The sequence below is a fragment of the Bidens hawaiensis genome, unplaced genomic scaffold (assembly GCF_021521415.1).
Source record: "Bidens hawaiensis isolate Kalapana, Puna unplaced genomic scaffold, B.hawaiensis_p1.1 tig00041557_1, whole genome shotgun sequence".
Lineage (NCBI taxonomy): Eukaryota > Viridiplantae > Streptophyta > Magnoliopsida > Asterales > Asteraceae > Bidens > Bidens hawaiensis.
Genome location: NW_027497342.1, coordinates 64,874 through 77,631, shown reverse-complemented (window position 1 = coordinate 77,631; position 12,758 = coordinate 64,874). Strand labels below are relative to the sequence as shown.

Below are 12,758 nucleotides of genomic sequence, written 5' to 3'. Positions count from 1 at the left end.
TATTTCCATTAGTAATAATAACCCAAATCTCCCAACATAAAAGGATCTCCTTTTATTTGTTTACCAAACATAGGAAAACCAAACCAGACACAGAATCACAAACACACAAAACAAAAAAAACAAAACTTGTGACAAAAGACAACAAAAGAGACATCACAAATCTTGAATATTGTTTAAAGGATTACAAGTCATGACCATTTAATCTTTATGTTCATCATCATATATCTATCTATGTTGATATCATGTTTTGTTTCATTGAATTCATGTCAATAACATTCATGATCAAGTTATAAAATTTGAACATGAAGGCATGGGAAGCAACGATTCGAAAAACACAAGCTGCCAAGAAACAAGCCAGCAACATATTCGGGTCAGCCCACGTGGCGCATGTAGACGATGAAGAAGCCGAACATGACGAGATTCTTGCGCCCGCCGGTGAGGTCTACCATGCAGAAAGATACCTATCGAACGGTGACTACTACACGGGCCACTGGTGCGACAATTTCCCACACGGGTTTGGTAAATATTGGTGGACCGACGGGTGCATATATGTCGGTGACTGGTTTAAAGGCAAGACCATGGGCCGGGGCACATTTAGTTGGCCCACGGGGGCCGCTTATGAAGGCGAGTTCAAAAGTGGTTATATGGATGGTGAGGGCACGTATACGGGCCCCACGGGTGACACGTATAGAGGTCAATGGGTTATGAATTTGAAACATGGGTATGGGGTTAAAGAATATACGAATGGTGACGTGTACGATGGTGATTGGTGTAGAGGGTTACAAGAAGGTAATGGTGAGTATTTGTGGAAAGATGGTAGTTGTTATGTTGGTGAGTGGGGGAATGGGGTAATGTTTGGGAAGGGTAAAATGGTCTTTTGTGATGGGAGTGTTTATGAGGGCGAATGGGATGAAGGGTTACCGAAAGGAAACGGGTCGTTTAAGTTTTCAGACGGGTGTGAATATACCGGCGTATGGAGTAAAGATTCTACCGAACAAGATCTTGCATTTTCGTCGTGTGGCGAATGTGGTGGCGTTAAACATGTCGCGCAACAAGTTTATGAGGTTTATCTTAAAGATAGTGTGATTTCACCTCAAGATAAAGTTCCCATTATGCCCTTGCAAAAGAAACTCGCAGTGTGGAGATCGTCGAAAGTAAGTGAACCGACGTCTGTTCGGCCTAGACGAATGTCGGTTGATGGGAGATTAGATGGGAATATTGATGATGAGTTTAGTAAAATGAAAATTTTGGATGATAATATTGATGATGCATCATTTGAAGAGAGTCCAATGAGGGTTCCACCAGTTGTCAAGAAACAAGGTGAAACAATATCAAAAGGGCATAAGAATTATGAACTTATGCTTAATTTGCAATTGGGTATCAGGTTATAACTCCAAGTTTCAATCTTTTTTAATTTGGACTCACTTACGCTTTTCGTCTTTTAGGTATACAACAAATTTCAGGTTTCTGTCCTTAAAGTAAGGAAACAAACTAAACTGTCCTTTATGTTCAAATTTGTTTATACGTTTCGTGCTTTCCACTAAACGTCCGTTAGTGGAAATGATGAAATTTGTAAACAAATTTGCACACAGAAGACAATTATGTTATTTTCTTAGTTTAAGGACGAAACCTTAAACTTGCTATATACGGATATACCTAAAGAACGAAAAGTGTAATTTAATATTTTCTTCTTTGAAATTTGTAATAAAGTGTTGTTCTTTGTAGGCATTCGGTAGGAAGGCCGGGCCCAGTGCCATCTTTAGATTTAAAGCCTTCGGCTTTTAACCCGAAAGAAAAGGTTTGGACAAGATTCCCACCAGAGGGATCCAAATATACACCTCCACATCAATCTTGTGAATTTAGATGGAAAGATTACTGCCCCTTAGTTTTCAGGTAATACATTTTGACTAATGTTGACCCGTTATGTTTTATCTCAAACGGGTCAAACAAGTCTAACATGCTGAAAATCAACCAAGGATTGATATTATTATTATTAGTATATTAATATGGTATATATACATGTAATCAACACATTCATTAATTATATAAAATGAACAAAAATATACTTTCTGATCAGTTTTCTTGTTAACGTGTTGACATGGATCTTAAACAGGTAAACGGGTCGAATGAATGAAGCATGTTGAAAGTCAGCTAAAGTCTGTTTTTATAAAATGTGACCTTCTAATTCGTATGATTTAGATAATTTTGCGATAATATTGTTTATATACACAAATCGACACATTCTTTGTTTATAATAAAATGGACAAAAATGTACATTTTGATTCGTTTTCTTGTTAACGGGTTGACTTGGATCTCAAACGGGTAATCTGTTATTGGGTCAAACGAATGATGGATCAAACATGTTGGAATTCACATAAAGTCTAGTTAATGAATATAAAGATTTAGAATATGTGTAATCAACATATTCTTTGTTTATACAAAAATGGACTAAAAATGTACATTCTGGCCCATTTTCTTATTAACGGGTAGACTTGGATTAAAAATGTACATTCTGACAGATTTAATATGTCAACTCTAGTTAACACTCTTTATTAAATTAGACATAAAGTGTTGCATGAAATTTATGACACATTTCAATTTTTATTTTATTTTGTAAAAACACATAATGGTTTGACAAACATGTAAAACACAGGACATTAAGGATGCTATTCAACGTTGATGCAGCCGATTATATGTTGTCGATATGTGGAAACGACGCCCTTCGTGAGCTATCATCTCCTGGTAAAAGCGGAAGCTTTTTTTACTTGACACACGACGATCGTTACATGATTAAAACGATTAAAAAGACCGAAGTCAAAGTGAGATTCAAATGCTAGTTATATTTCTAATCTTTAGTTAAACTTTGTTTCATATATTAATGGTTGATGATTTTAGGCTATACTAAGGATGTTGTCTGCATACTACAACCATTTTCGGTCTTTTGAGCATACGCTGCTCACAAAGTTTTACGGGCTGCATTGTGTGAAGCTTACGGGTGCTGCACAAAAGAAGGTTTGACCCGTTTACTTATGAGTGGGTTGAGTTGGGTTGTGTTTTATCTGGGTCAAATTGGTCAAATGAAAAGAGTTTAGCTGAAAGGGGAACGGGGGGTCGGTTTAAACAACTTATGAAACGAGCTGAGCATGTGCTCGACTCGAGCTTGAGCTTGGCTTGTGAGTAGTGTCTCAAGCTAGAGCTTGGCTTCTTTATTATTTATTAACTAAATTAGTTATAACTTATTCACAATGACGTAATATATATTATTTAGTTATTTCATAAATATATATTATTGCATAAATATATATTATTTTTAGCTATTTCTATTAATGCATCTTTTTAAAATTTATTTTAGGTACGATTTATTATAATGGGGAATCTTTTCTGCACGGATTACGCAATTCAAAGACGATTCGACTTAAAAGGGTCTTCACTCGGCCGACTCACGGATAAGCCCGAATCCGAAATTCAACCTACCACCATACTTAAAGATCTTGATCTTAAATTCATGTTTAGATTGGACAAAAAATGGATTGAAGAATTTAGAAGGTAAAATTTGAAAAATTATTATCATAATAATAAGTAATATGTTATCATGATAATAATATCTTTTTGTCTAATTTATAAGGTTACATAACATGACACGACACGACACAAAAACAATCAGGTTTTGGGCTGATATATCATATATCTAGGTTGACATGTTTATTTAAACGGGTTGTGTTATGGATGTCCTGTTTAACCTGTTTAGTTAAACATGTCGACCCACTTAACCCGTTTACAACTTGCTTTTTACCCGCTAACACGTTTGACACGTGATACATAGGTAAAAAGAGTCGTGTTTGGGTTGATGTTTTGGACACAAATAAAAATATGGGTTGTGTCTAGGTTGAATAATTCAACCCGTCAACGCGACAGATAATTTTAATAATATTTTTTTAAAATTTTTCAGGCAAATCGACCGGGATTGTGATTTTCTTGAGCAGGAGAGAATCATGGATTACAGTCTCTTGGTTGGTCTTTATTTTAAAGACACAAATGTTGGTGAATTAGGCACTTCAATTGGTAAATAATTCGATTGCTTTGTATAAATATGAATTAAAACCTCCATTATTTACTATCTTTTTTGTTTGCAGATGATGGTGGGGCAGATATTCCTCCAGATCATGCTTCAGACCCTGGAGGGTATTATTGCCATTCTTATAATCAACTATGGGCTGGTCAAATGGGTTGGGTAATGGGTTGAGGCCATGAGGGTTGAGTAATGGGTCAAGATGTGTTGAGGCCAAACGGGTTGGGTAATGGGTCAAAATGAGTTTAGGTAAAACGAGTCCAGGTCAAAATGAGTTTAGCTTAAACAGGTTCAGATCAAAATGAGTTGAGGCCTGACAAGTCCAGGTCAAAACGGGCTAGGGAATGGGTTAAAGTGAGTTTAGGCCAAACGGGTCCAGGTCAAAATGGGTTCAGGGTCAAAAGTCAAAACGGGTTGAGTAATTGTTCAAAATGGATTGAGGCCAAATGAGGTTAGGTCAAAACATGTTGAGGCAAAATGGGTCCATGTCAAAACAGGTTGAGTAATGGGTCAAAATGAGTTAAGGCCAATGATTCCGGGTCAAAATGTGTTTAGACCAAATGGGTCCAGGTCAAAACAGTCAAGTAACGGGTCAATGGGTATAGACCAAATGGTTGCATATCAAGATGGGTTTAGACCAAATGAGTTGACGCCAACGGGTGCACAGTCAAAATAGATTGAAGCCAAACAGGTCTATGTTAAAATGGGTTGATGCCAGATGGGTCCAGTCAAAATGGGTCATATAATGGGTCAAATTGAGTTGCCGCTAAACGGGTCCGGGTCAGGTCAAAATGGGATAAGATCAAAAGGGTAAAACTATCCAAAAAAAATTATTCATTGTTTACAAATGGGTTAAAACCGCCACCTCTACATGTCACTAACTTTAATTGTATATGTTTTTATGTGAGATGTTATTTTTATACATGCTACAATTACAGGTCAAAACTGGGAATCAACATGCATGCGCGAGTCGAAAGGATGGAAAGAAAAATAGAAACGGAATTACTTGGGGAACCAACAGGCGTATGTTATGATGTTGTACTGTTTTTTGGCATCATAGACATACTTCAAGATTATGACATTACCAAAAAACTCGAGCACGCTTACAAATCATTCCAATACGACCCTACGTCAATATCTGCAGTCGATCCTCGACAATATTCTAGACGGTTTCGTGATTTCATACTCAAAGTATTCATAGAAGACGCTTAGAGAAAGAAAATTATGGTGGTTATATGTTAAAAGAATGTAATTATTTCGTTGTTATTGTTTCATAATTGTATCAATATGTTTGTTGATTGTTGTGGAGCCTTGGTTTGTATAAGGGTCCTGTTTTGTTTTGAAAGTGTATTGATGTTTCTTGATCATGATTGTATGATGTTTCTTGGTGGATGCATGTATTTTAGGTGTGTAAATTGTGTTGGGTTGGCTAGTTGAATTGTTCAACCTAAACACATACCTTTTAACTTAAACTGGTTAACAAGAACACAACTTGTTTATTAAACAATTTATATACCCACAACCTTTTGGTTAAAAGTCATACATCTTTGCCACTAAACCAAACTAGTAGTTGTGTAATTAAGTTTAAACATTATATGTACATATTGTTTTTCATAAAATATATATATATATAAGTTTTCTAAAAAAAAGACGGGCCTATCGGGGAGTTGGGCCGGGGGCCCGTCGACCATCCGACCCTCCCTTGGAACCGGCCCTGTATTCGCATCATGTTAACTTAATGTTGAACAGTGAATGTTTTGCTCATTTACTCGTTTTTTATTATCAAATGTTTTAGATTATTTTCATTTAATTTAAGAAAATTGGATTTCATTATTCTCATCCTTTTAAGGTTGACTGAACATGGGGTAATAAATAGGTTGGGTTGAGTCAAACGAGTCATAGGTTGAAACGGGTCGTAGGTTTAAACGAGTTAGGGCCGGAATGAGTTAGGGTCAGAATGAGTCAATTAAAAAAAGGTTGTATTGGTTTGGGTCGGAGCGGGTCATAATGAGTTTTGATTTATGATTTTTTTGACATATTTAGTTAAAATAGTTGACCCATATAATTTTCAAATCAACCCAAATTGACCAATTTGAAATGCTTTGGGTCAAGATTGTCATTGTGTCTAAACCTCAGTTCATAAATTGTTGCCACTGGTCCTACCTTTCACGCTATTTTTTCATTGGACCCCCTTTTTGAAATACAAATTGATGTTTTAGAGCTTCTGATTAAAAGGAATATAACTTGATTGATATAAAACTTATTTCGAAACGGTGCTATAAACGGCATTTCTTTTGTTAATTGAAAGTTGAAACACCTGAATTGAAGCACAATATTGTTGTTATCCTAACCGGTGTTAGGGTTGTAATTTGATCAAGTTTCCATATTGCTCACTTAATTCCTTTTATATTTATACACCCGTTCGGCAAAATAGCACATTTATCTTTTTATACATTCTTCTCATGATGCTTTTAATTTTATACCGTGGCAAAACTGAAACTTTTTTAGTCTAGAGCTATCATAAGGTTCTTTTCTCTAAATAGACGGTCCACTCATCCCCCCCTCCCAAATATCACAAATTATATAAAGATCCAACAAATTCTCATGACCGGGTCAACATACCTTCTTAACGTTGTGTTCCCGAGCTTCATTTAAAAAGGGAAAGGAAAGACATGAATGGAAAATTAGAAATCTCAGTTTCTCTCATGCTTTTATGTAGTATAAAAATAACAAGGTTTATTGGATTTCAATAATCTCTATTGAATAACTAGTAAAAGTGCCCGCGCGTTACGGCGGGGGCGCGGCGAGCATTTAATCGGGCTTGATTAGTGTCGTGGGTCGTGTAAATGAATAAATGTTTAATATAGTTGAATAGGAAACGAAAGTATTCTGATTAGAGTATGATTTAACGACTAAACTTTGAAAAAGGTATAAGTCTATGACGTTTTAAAATGAGTGAGTTGGATTGGGTGTGACAGCTGATGTTAGATTGAATTTGGTTGTGTATTATCAAGCAACCCATTCTTGGTTTTAGACAATCTATTATGTCCATCCAAAAATTGTGATAGTATTTTGTATGGTGCGTATGAGTGTGTATCTAGTACTCTAGTACGTTAATTTATTTATTATTGCACCCCTACTTCAAATGTATATAATTTAGTGATTATGAAGTTAACGTTTCGATTATATATACATGATTTGTGTATATGGATACTTTCAAAAATCTAAAAATAGCGAAAGAAGTAATTTTAATAAGACGTTATTCATGCATAACTGGAAAGAATAATTGTATACTACAAGTAATAATAACATGCTATCATAAAGACATGTTTTTGCATTGTGAAATACACCCGAGCGGAGGTGTTATGGTTGGCTCATACCAACAACATTAAAAGCAATGAAACTCAGTTGTAGTGACATCAGCAAGCATCGCAATAGCTCATTTAGTTACAATACTCTTCGCTTCAGTTGTACAGGGTCGGCCCAATCATTTTGGGGCGTAAAGCGAAGTAAATATTTAAAATAACATGCAATCATGTGAAATCAATGAATGGAAAACATAAAATCCTCAAGATAAAAGTAATTCTGCAATATTTGTCTGAAATTTCCATCATGATCAAATGTGATGGTGGTAAATTGTGTAGGCCTCAAAATGTTCACCAAATAATAAGACATAATAGTGTATAAAGTTAACTTTTTTCAGAAGTTGTTTTTAGTTGAATGTGACATGTAAATGTAAGTATGCAAGACGTAGATATGTATAGGAATATAGGCTTACTCTGATTAAGCTGAACCAACTTCAAGTGAATTCCCGGCTATTACTTTTCCTACAACATCTATATAAGGAGCACATCATTTTATTTATTAGATGTATGCATGTTTATGTAGTGTGTCTCTGTGCGAGCATGTTTTCCAAACTTCATTTATGTAAGCGTATCAACAATTGGTTGAGGTTTCTTCTTTCGTGGGTAAGCTCAATAATAGAATAAACTGACGGATTTAACTTAAACCCCTTTGGTATGTCGCAATTGAATGGTATGAGTTTCGTTTGCTCACTGAAATTGTTCATGCTTTGGAATGTCCTGATATTTAAATTATCGACATGAACCTTCTAGAACACAAAACATGTTTTGGAGGATTATTTCTATAGTATAAGTGGACTCATTGTTGGGGGATCACGGAGACGATTTTTTTCTCTATAACGTTAGATCGTTTGTTAATGTGTTATATTATATTAAAGAGAAAATAATTAAGGAAAACACACTTTCGTTTTGATCAACAAGGATTATATAAAAATTATTTTTACTGTCGACATAGGCCATAAAGTTTACCCAAACAAATGTTACAATATACCCTATTTCACATTGCGTTAGAGACGATAAATCGTCAACTGTGTAGTATGACTCCATTTTCGATTAGGCGGTGTGAAATTAAAATAACATGTTAGGGTTGTCCAAAAAGTACTATATAAATAATTTGGAATCGTACGTGATTAAAATCCATGTAACCAACTATATTATTTAGATACAAAAGAAAGCAGTGTGCTAACGCTTTGGGCAATCACAAGTTGTTTAACCCAAACTGTTAATATATTGGATTATTAAGTTACAAATTACAAGGTGGATGGTTAAAATAAAGCGTATGATAAAACTACGAATTCCAATGCCATATGATAAAATTCATAAAATAAACGATAAACTTACAAATTCTCAATATTTTTCGATAAAGAAGTAGTATCGCAAACTATTTGCCTAATCAGAAGCCGTGTAACCCAAATTATTGATCAATTTAATGACAAAGTTATAAATTCTAATTTCGGATTGTTAAAATAAATTGGATGATAAAGCTACCAATTCCAGTGTTGTTTGATAAAGTTCATAAAAAAGACGATATAGTTACAAGTTCTAAGTTTACATGATTAAAATAAAAGGGGTGATAGAGCTACAAATTTTAAGTTTGTCCGAAATTAAATCTTCATGGGATTGCTAGAGTCTCGGTATAAACAATGGCTTGTTATCCTTGATTGTACAACAAAGGATAATACGATTTGTCGACATTCTCAGTTGTGTCTATCTCTTTAGAAAATCCATCACTTGAGATAGCCGTAAACTTGCAGGTTGAGATGATGTATGTTATGGTTAAACCTAATAGTACAGGCTTCATTGGGGAATACCCATGCTTTTGTTCAGGCTTGAGTTGCCATCTTCCACAAATCTACGTTCCAAAACGGGAAACCATGAGTAACAAATGTGTGGGGGTCTTTTGAATGATAGCTAGATGTCCATCCAAGGGTTTTTTTGGAATTTTTGGGAAGGTTGTGTTAATGAATTTCCTTGTGTGAGTATCAAAAGCCAACAACAAAAAACGTCGCCCTAAACCTGTGGGGTTACAAACAAAACAAAGAACTTCGTTATTGAATGTTCCGCATTACCATTTATGGTCCTTCGTTCTTAGTTGATATTCATTTAGGGTTCCAACTATTTTCCAGACATGTGGTTCTAGTGTGTACTATGGTGATAAATTTTTAAGACATTGGTGTACCTCATCACCCATTCCATATTCTTTTATAATGGTTTCTAGTTAACCTGTTGTTATAAACATGAATTTAGACCACAAATAAGTTCACAAAACTCTCATTCGATCCCACCAGTAAAAAGTTTCACTATTTCAAAATAAACTTCATCTCAGTTTGTATTGTATTTCATAATAGGTGGGTATTTTGGTTGTCAAGGAGCGGTGTTTTCATAATTAACTCCACCGTGAAACAAAGAAACCAATATGTGAAATAATAATAATAATAATAATAATAATAATGATAGGACAAGTATTATCTTGAATTCGTAGTCGGTAGAAGTTAATGCCACACACCATATAATTCATTTCTTGTTTATGATACACTCCAATACTAAAATTTATTAAAAATAAATATGAGAATTATGAAAGTAATTTGTAACAATTTATTTATACATGTCCAGCATATAAGAATGCAGGAGCTTTTGCAGAAGTACCATTGGTGCTCACTTCAATTCACGCAAATGACCATAATATCACATTGCATGGTTATGCTTCATAGCTCCCCTTTGATTTAAGCTAACCGAAACACTTCATCCAATCAAACACTCAGCCGACACATTATTCAATTTGCAGAAATTTTGGTCATAAAAGGGAAATAAACAAACCAGAAAGGAACATGTTAGTTATATCGAAGAGATGGAGGTATGTAGTTTCAGCTTAACATATTCATATTTCAAATATCTAATTATTATTTTGGTGCATATGATCATCTAATTACCAAAGATGTATTATTTTTTTGGTTCAGTTTTGTTTTTTGTATTTTTATCTACAATTTTATAAAAGGAATGTAAAATTTAAGAAAACTTACCAAACCAAATGGACTAAGTAGTCGGCACAACAATTTCTCCATAGCTTCAAACTTCAAAGAAAATAGTGATAATCGATTATAAGTCAATATTGCACACTAAAGATGTTAACTATACTATATACCATCGATGTTATTAGATGTCAATTTTCGACATCTCAATTAACCCTAATAAACAAAAACAAACCTCAAAGGATTTAGCTAGACTAATCACACCACATAAATAGTAAGAGAAGAATTAAAAAAAAGGATTACGATTTAGTTACCTAGTGTGTTATTCGCAAAAGCACAATAGCTTCGGGCCCATGGATGTCAACACTCCACATCTCAATTAACCAAAGTACAAAAACAAACCTGAAAAAGATCAATTAAATTGGATTTATCTTGATCAATAACGTACATGTTTAAAGCAATAACCGGAAAACAAAGGAGAGCACACGCTTCACAGCGGGTGTGAGATATGACCACACTATTGTTGGTTATAATAATTTAAAGTGCTACAGTTCTCATCAATGTTGCATGATTAAGTAGTTATCAAGTAGATATATAATATGTTGGATTCAAATTTGTTGTGTATATGCCCGCCAACCCATTCCCGGTTTTAAACATATTATTCTGACCCTCGAAAATAGCCGTAGTAGTTTGTATGGCACGCGTGAGTGTATGTTTAGTACGCTAATTCATCCATTTTTGGCCCCTATGTCAATTGTATATGATTCAGTCGGTATAAAGTTGACGGCTTGATTACATATGTACACAAATTGTGTATATGAAAAGAGATCTATGAATGACGAAAAAAACGTAATTTGACTAAAACGCTAATAAGCTTAAACGCAAAAAAAATGTAAAATATGATTAATAATAATATCTTATCATAAAGACGTGTATTGCATTGTATAATATTTGTTAAAATAAACAGAAAACACAAAAAAGGTACAAGTTTTTGCACACACATGCAACAAATTTCAAAAGTTGTCTTCCAAGCTTACGAACAGGATCAATCAGATGCAAACTGTAATGTTTGGAAAAAAAAATCATATAAACTTTGATTACACTTCTCAAAAACATGGTGACGATGACATGGCATCATTCGTATTGCTAAATTAATAATATGATTATATCATAAACAACCAAAGTCCGTAATCACTTACAATACATGTTTATGAAGGGATAACATGATTCAAAGGTATCTAAATTCTACCAATCTCAGGGTTGCCAACATATTTATGAAAATCTTACCAAGACCCCTCTTTGAATATTTTTGAATCATGCACCGTGTGTGTCCCCACCTGCAGCTGTTAGATTGAAGGGGGGGTTAATAATATAACGAAGTCAGTGTAATCAAATGTTTGTATATATGGTAGTTATAGCCCAGTCAATATCGTTTATTGTACAGGAGAAATTACCTTCTATATTTTTGCATTGCTCTCTTTGTATATATTCTTGTAGTTTTTTTCAATACGGTCGTCTTTTGATATTATCAATTCCTCTTTCTTAAAATATTATACAATTGGTATTATTTATCCTTTAAAAGATTGCTCGACGCACTAATAATAACACTAAGACTCTAACTCTCTAAGAGCACGTGCAGTCAGCACTACAATAGATGCGCTACATACAACGTTAGTTGAATCTGCAGTCGCTTTTCCAAAATCCACTCTTAAGTACAGCTGCATCATTATGCTTAGTTGCTTGTATAAGTTCTACAATTTCATATTATATGTTTTGAAGCAAAACAACAAATGTATAGCAAGCAAACAGTTTTATAACCAACTCAATGAAAGTAGGCCAATCACTTTTATCCGAAACTCGGAGCCTGAAACCTGACCCAATAAAACTCGAACCTTGGAACCCGAAAAACACCAACCTGAACCCATACTATAGTAATTTGGGTCGATTCCTGGGTATAAGTTATGGGGTTCGGGTCAACCCAAATAAACATTTTGTTTAAAACATGATATTTTCTAATGATCTAGTGTGTAATGTATTAATAGGCTATATGCATTATATTGGGCAATTAACATGAAAATGGTATTACTGAGTTAATCACCATTTTTTTCTTGTTGCCGTCTCTTATTATGAGAAAGCTCCAATCCAATGGTTTATAGTCTATATATGCCTATCGTTTGCCCACAATTGAATTTGTTCTATCTAACGGTTTGTATACTTTATATGAATAGTTTGCCCATGATTTTAGCATATAGCTTTTTAATTTTTAATTTTTTTTCTAAGATACTCGAAACCTGAAAAACCTTAACCAAAAAACCAAACCCAAGTAAACTGTAGTTTTGGGTCGAGTTTTTGTTATAG

At 34.3% G+C, this 12,758-nt stretch overlaps 1 protein-coding gene across 1 annotated transcript; it reads left to right on the top strand.

Moving 5' to 3' along the window:
- Positions 1–232: 232 nt before the first annotated feature.
- Positions 233–5,398, top strand: LOC143592955 (phosphatidylinositol 4-phosphate 5-kinase 4-like). Its single transcript, XM_077072728.1, has 8 exons — positions 233–1,384; positions 1,726–1,893; positions 2,654–2,819; positions 2,896–3,012; positions 3,353–3,546; positions 3,950–4,062; positions 4,134–4,182; positions 5,008–5,398. The coding sequence occupies exons 1-8, from the start codon at positions 303–305 to the stop codon at positions 5,279–5,281; spliced, it is 2,163 nt and encodes a 720-aa protein (XP_076928843.1). The 5' UTR covers positions 233–302; the 3' UTR covers positions 5,282–5,398.
- The last annotated feature ends 7,360 nt before the right edge of the window (positions 5,399–12,758 follow it).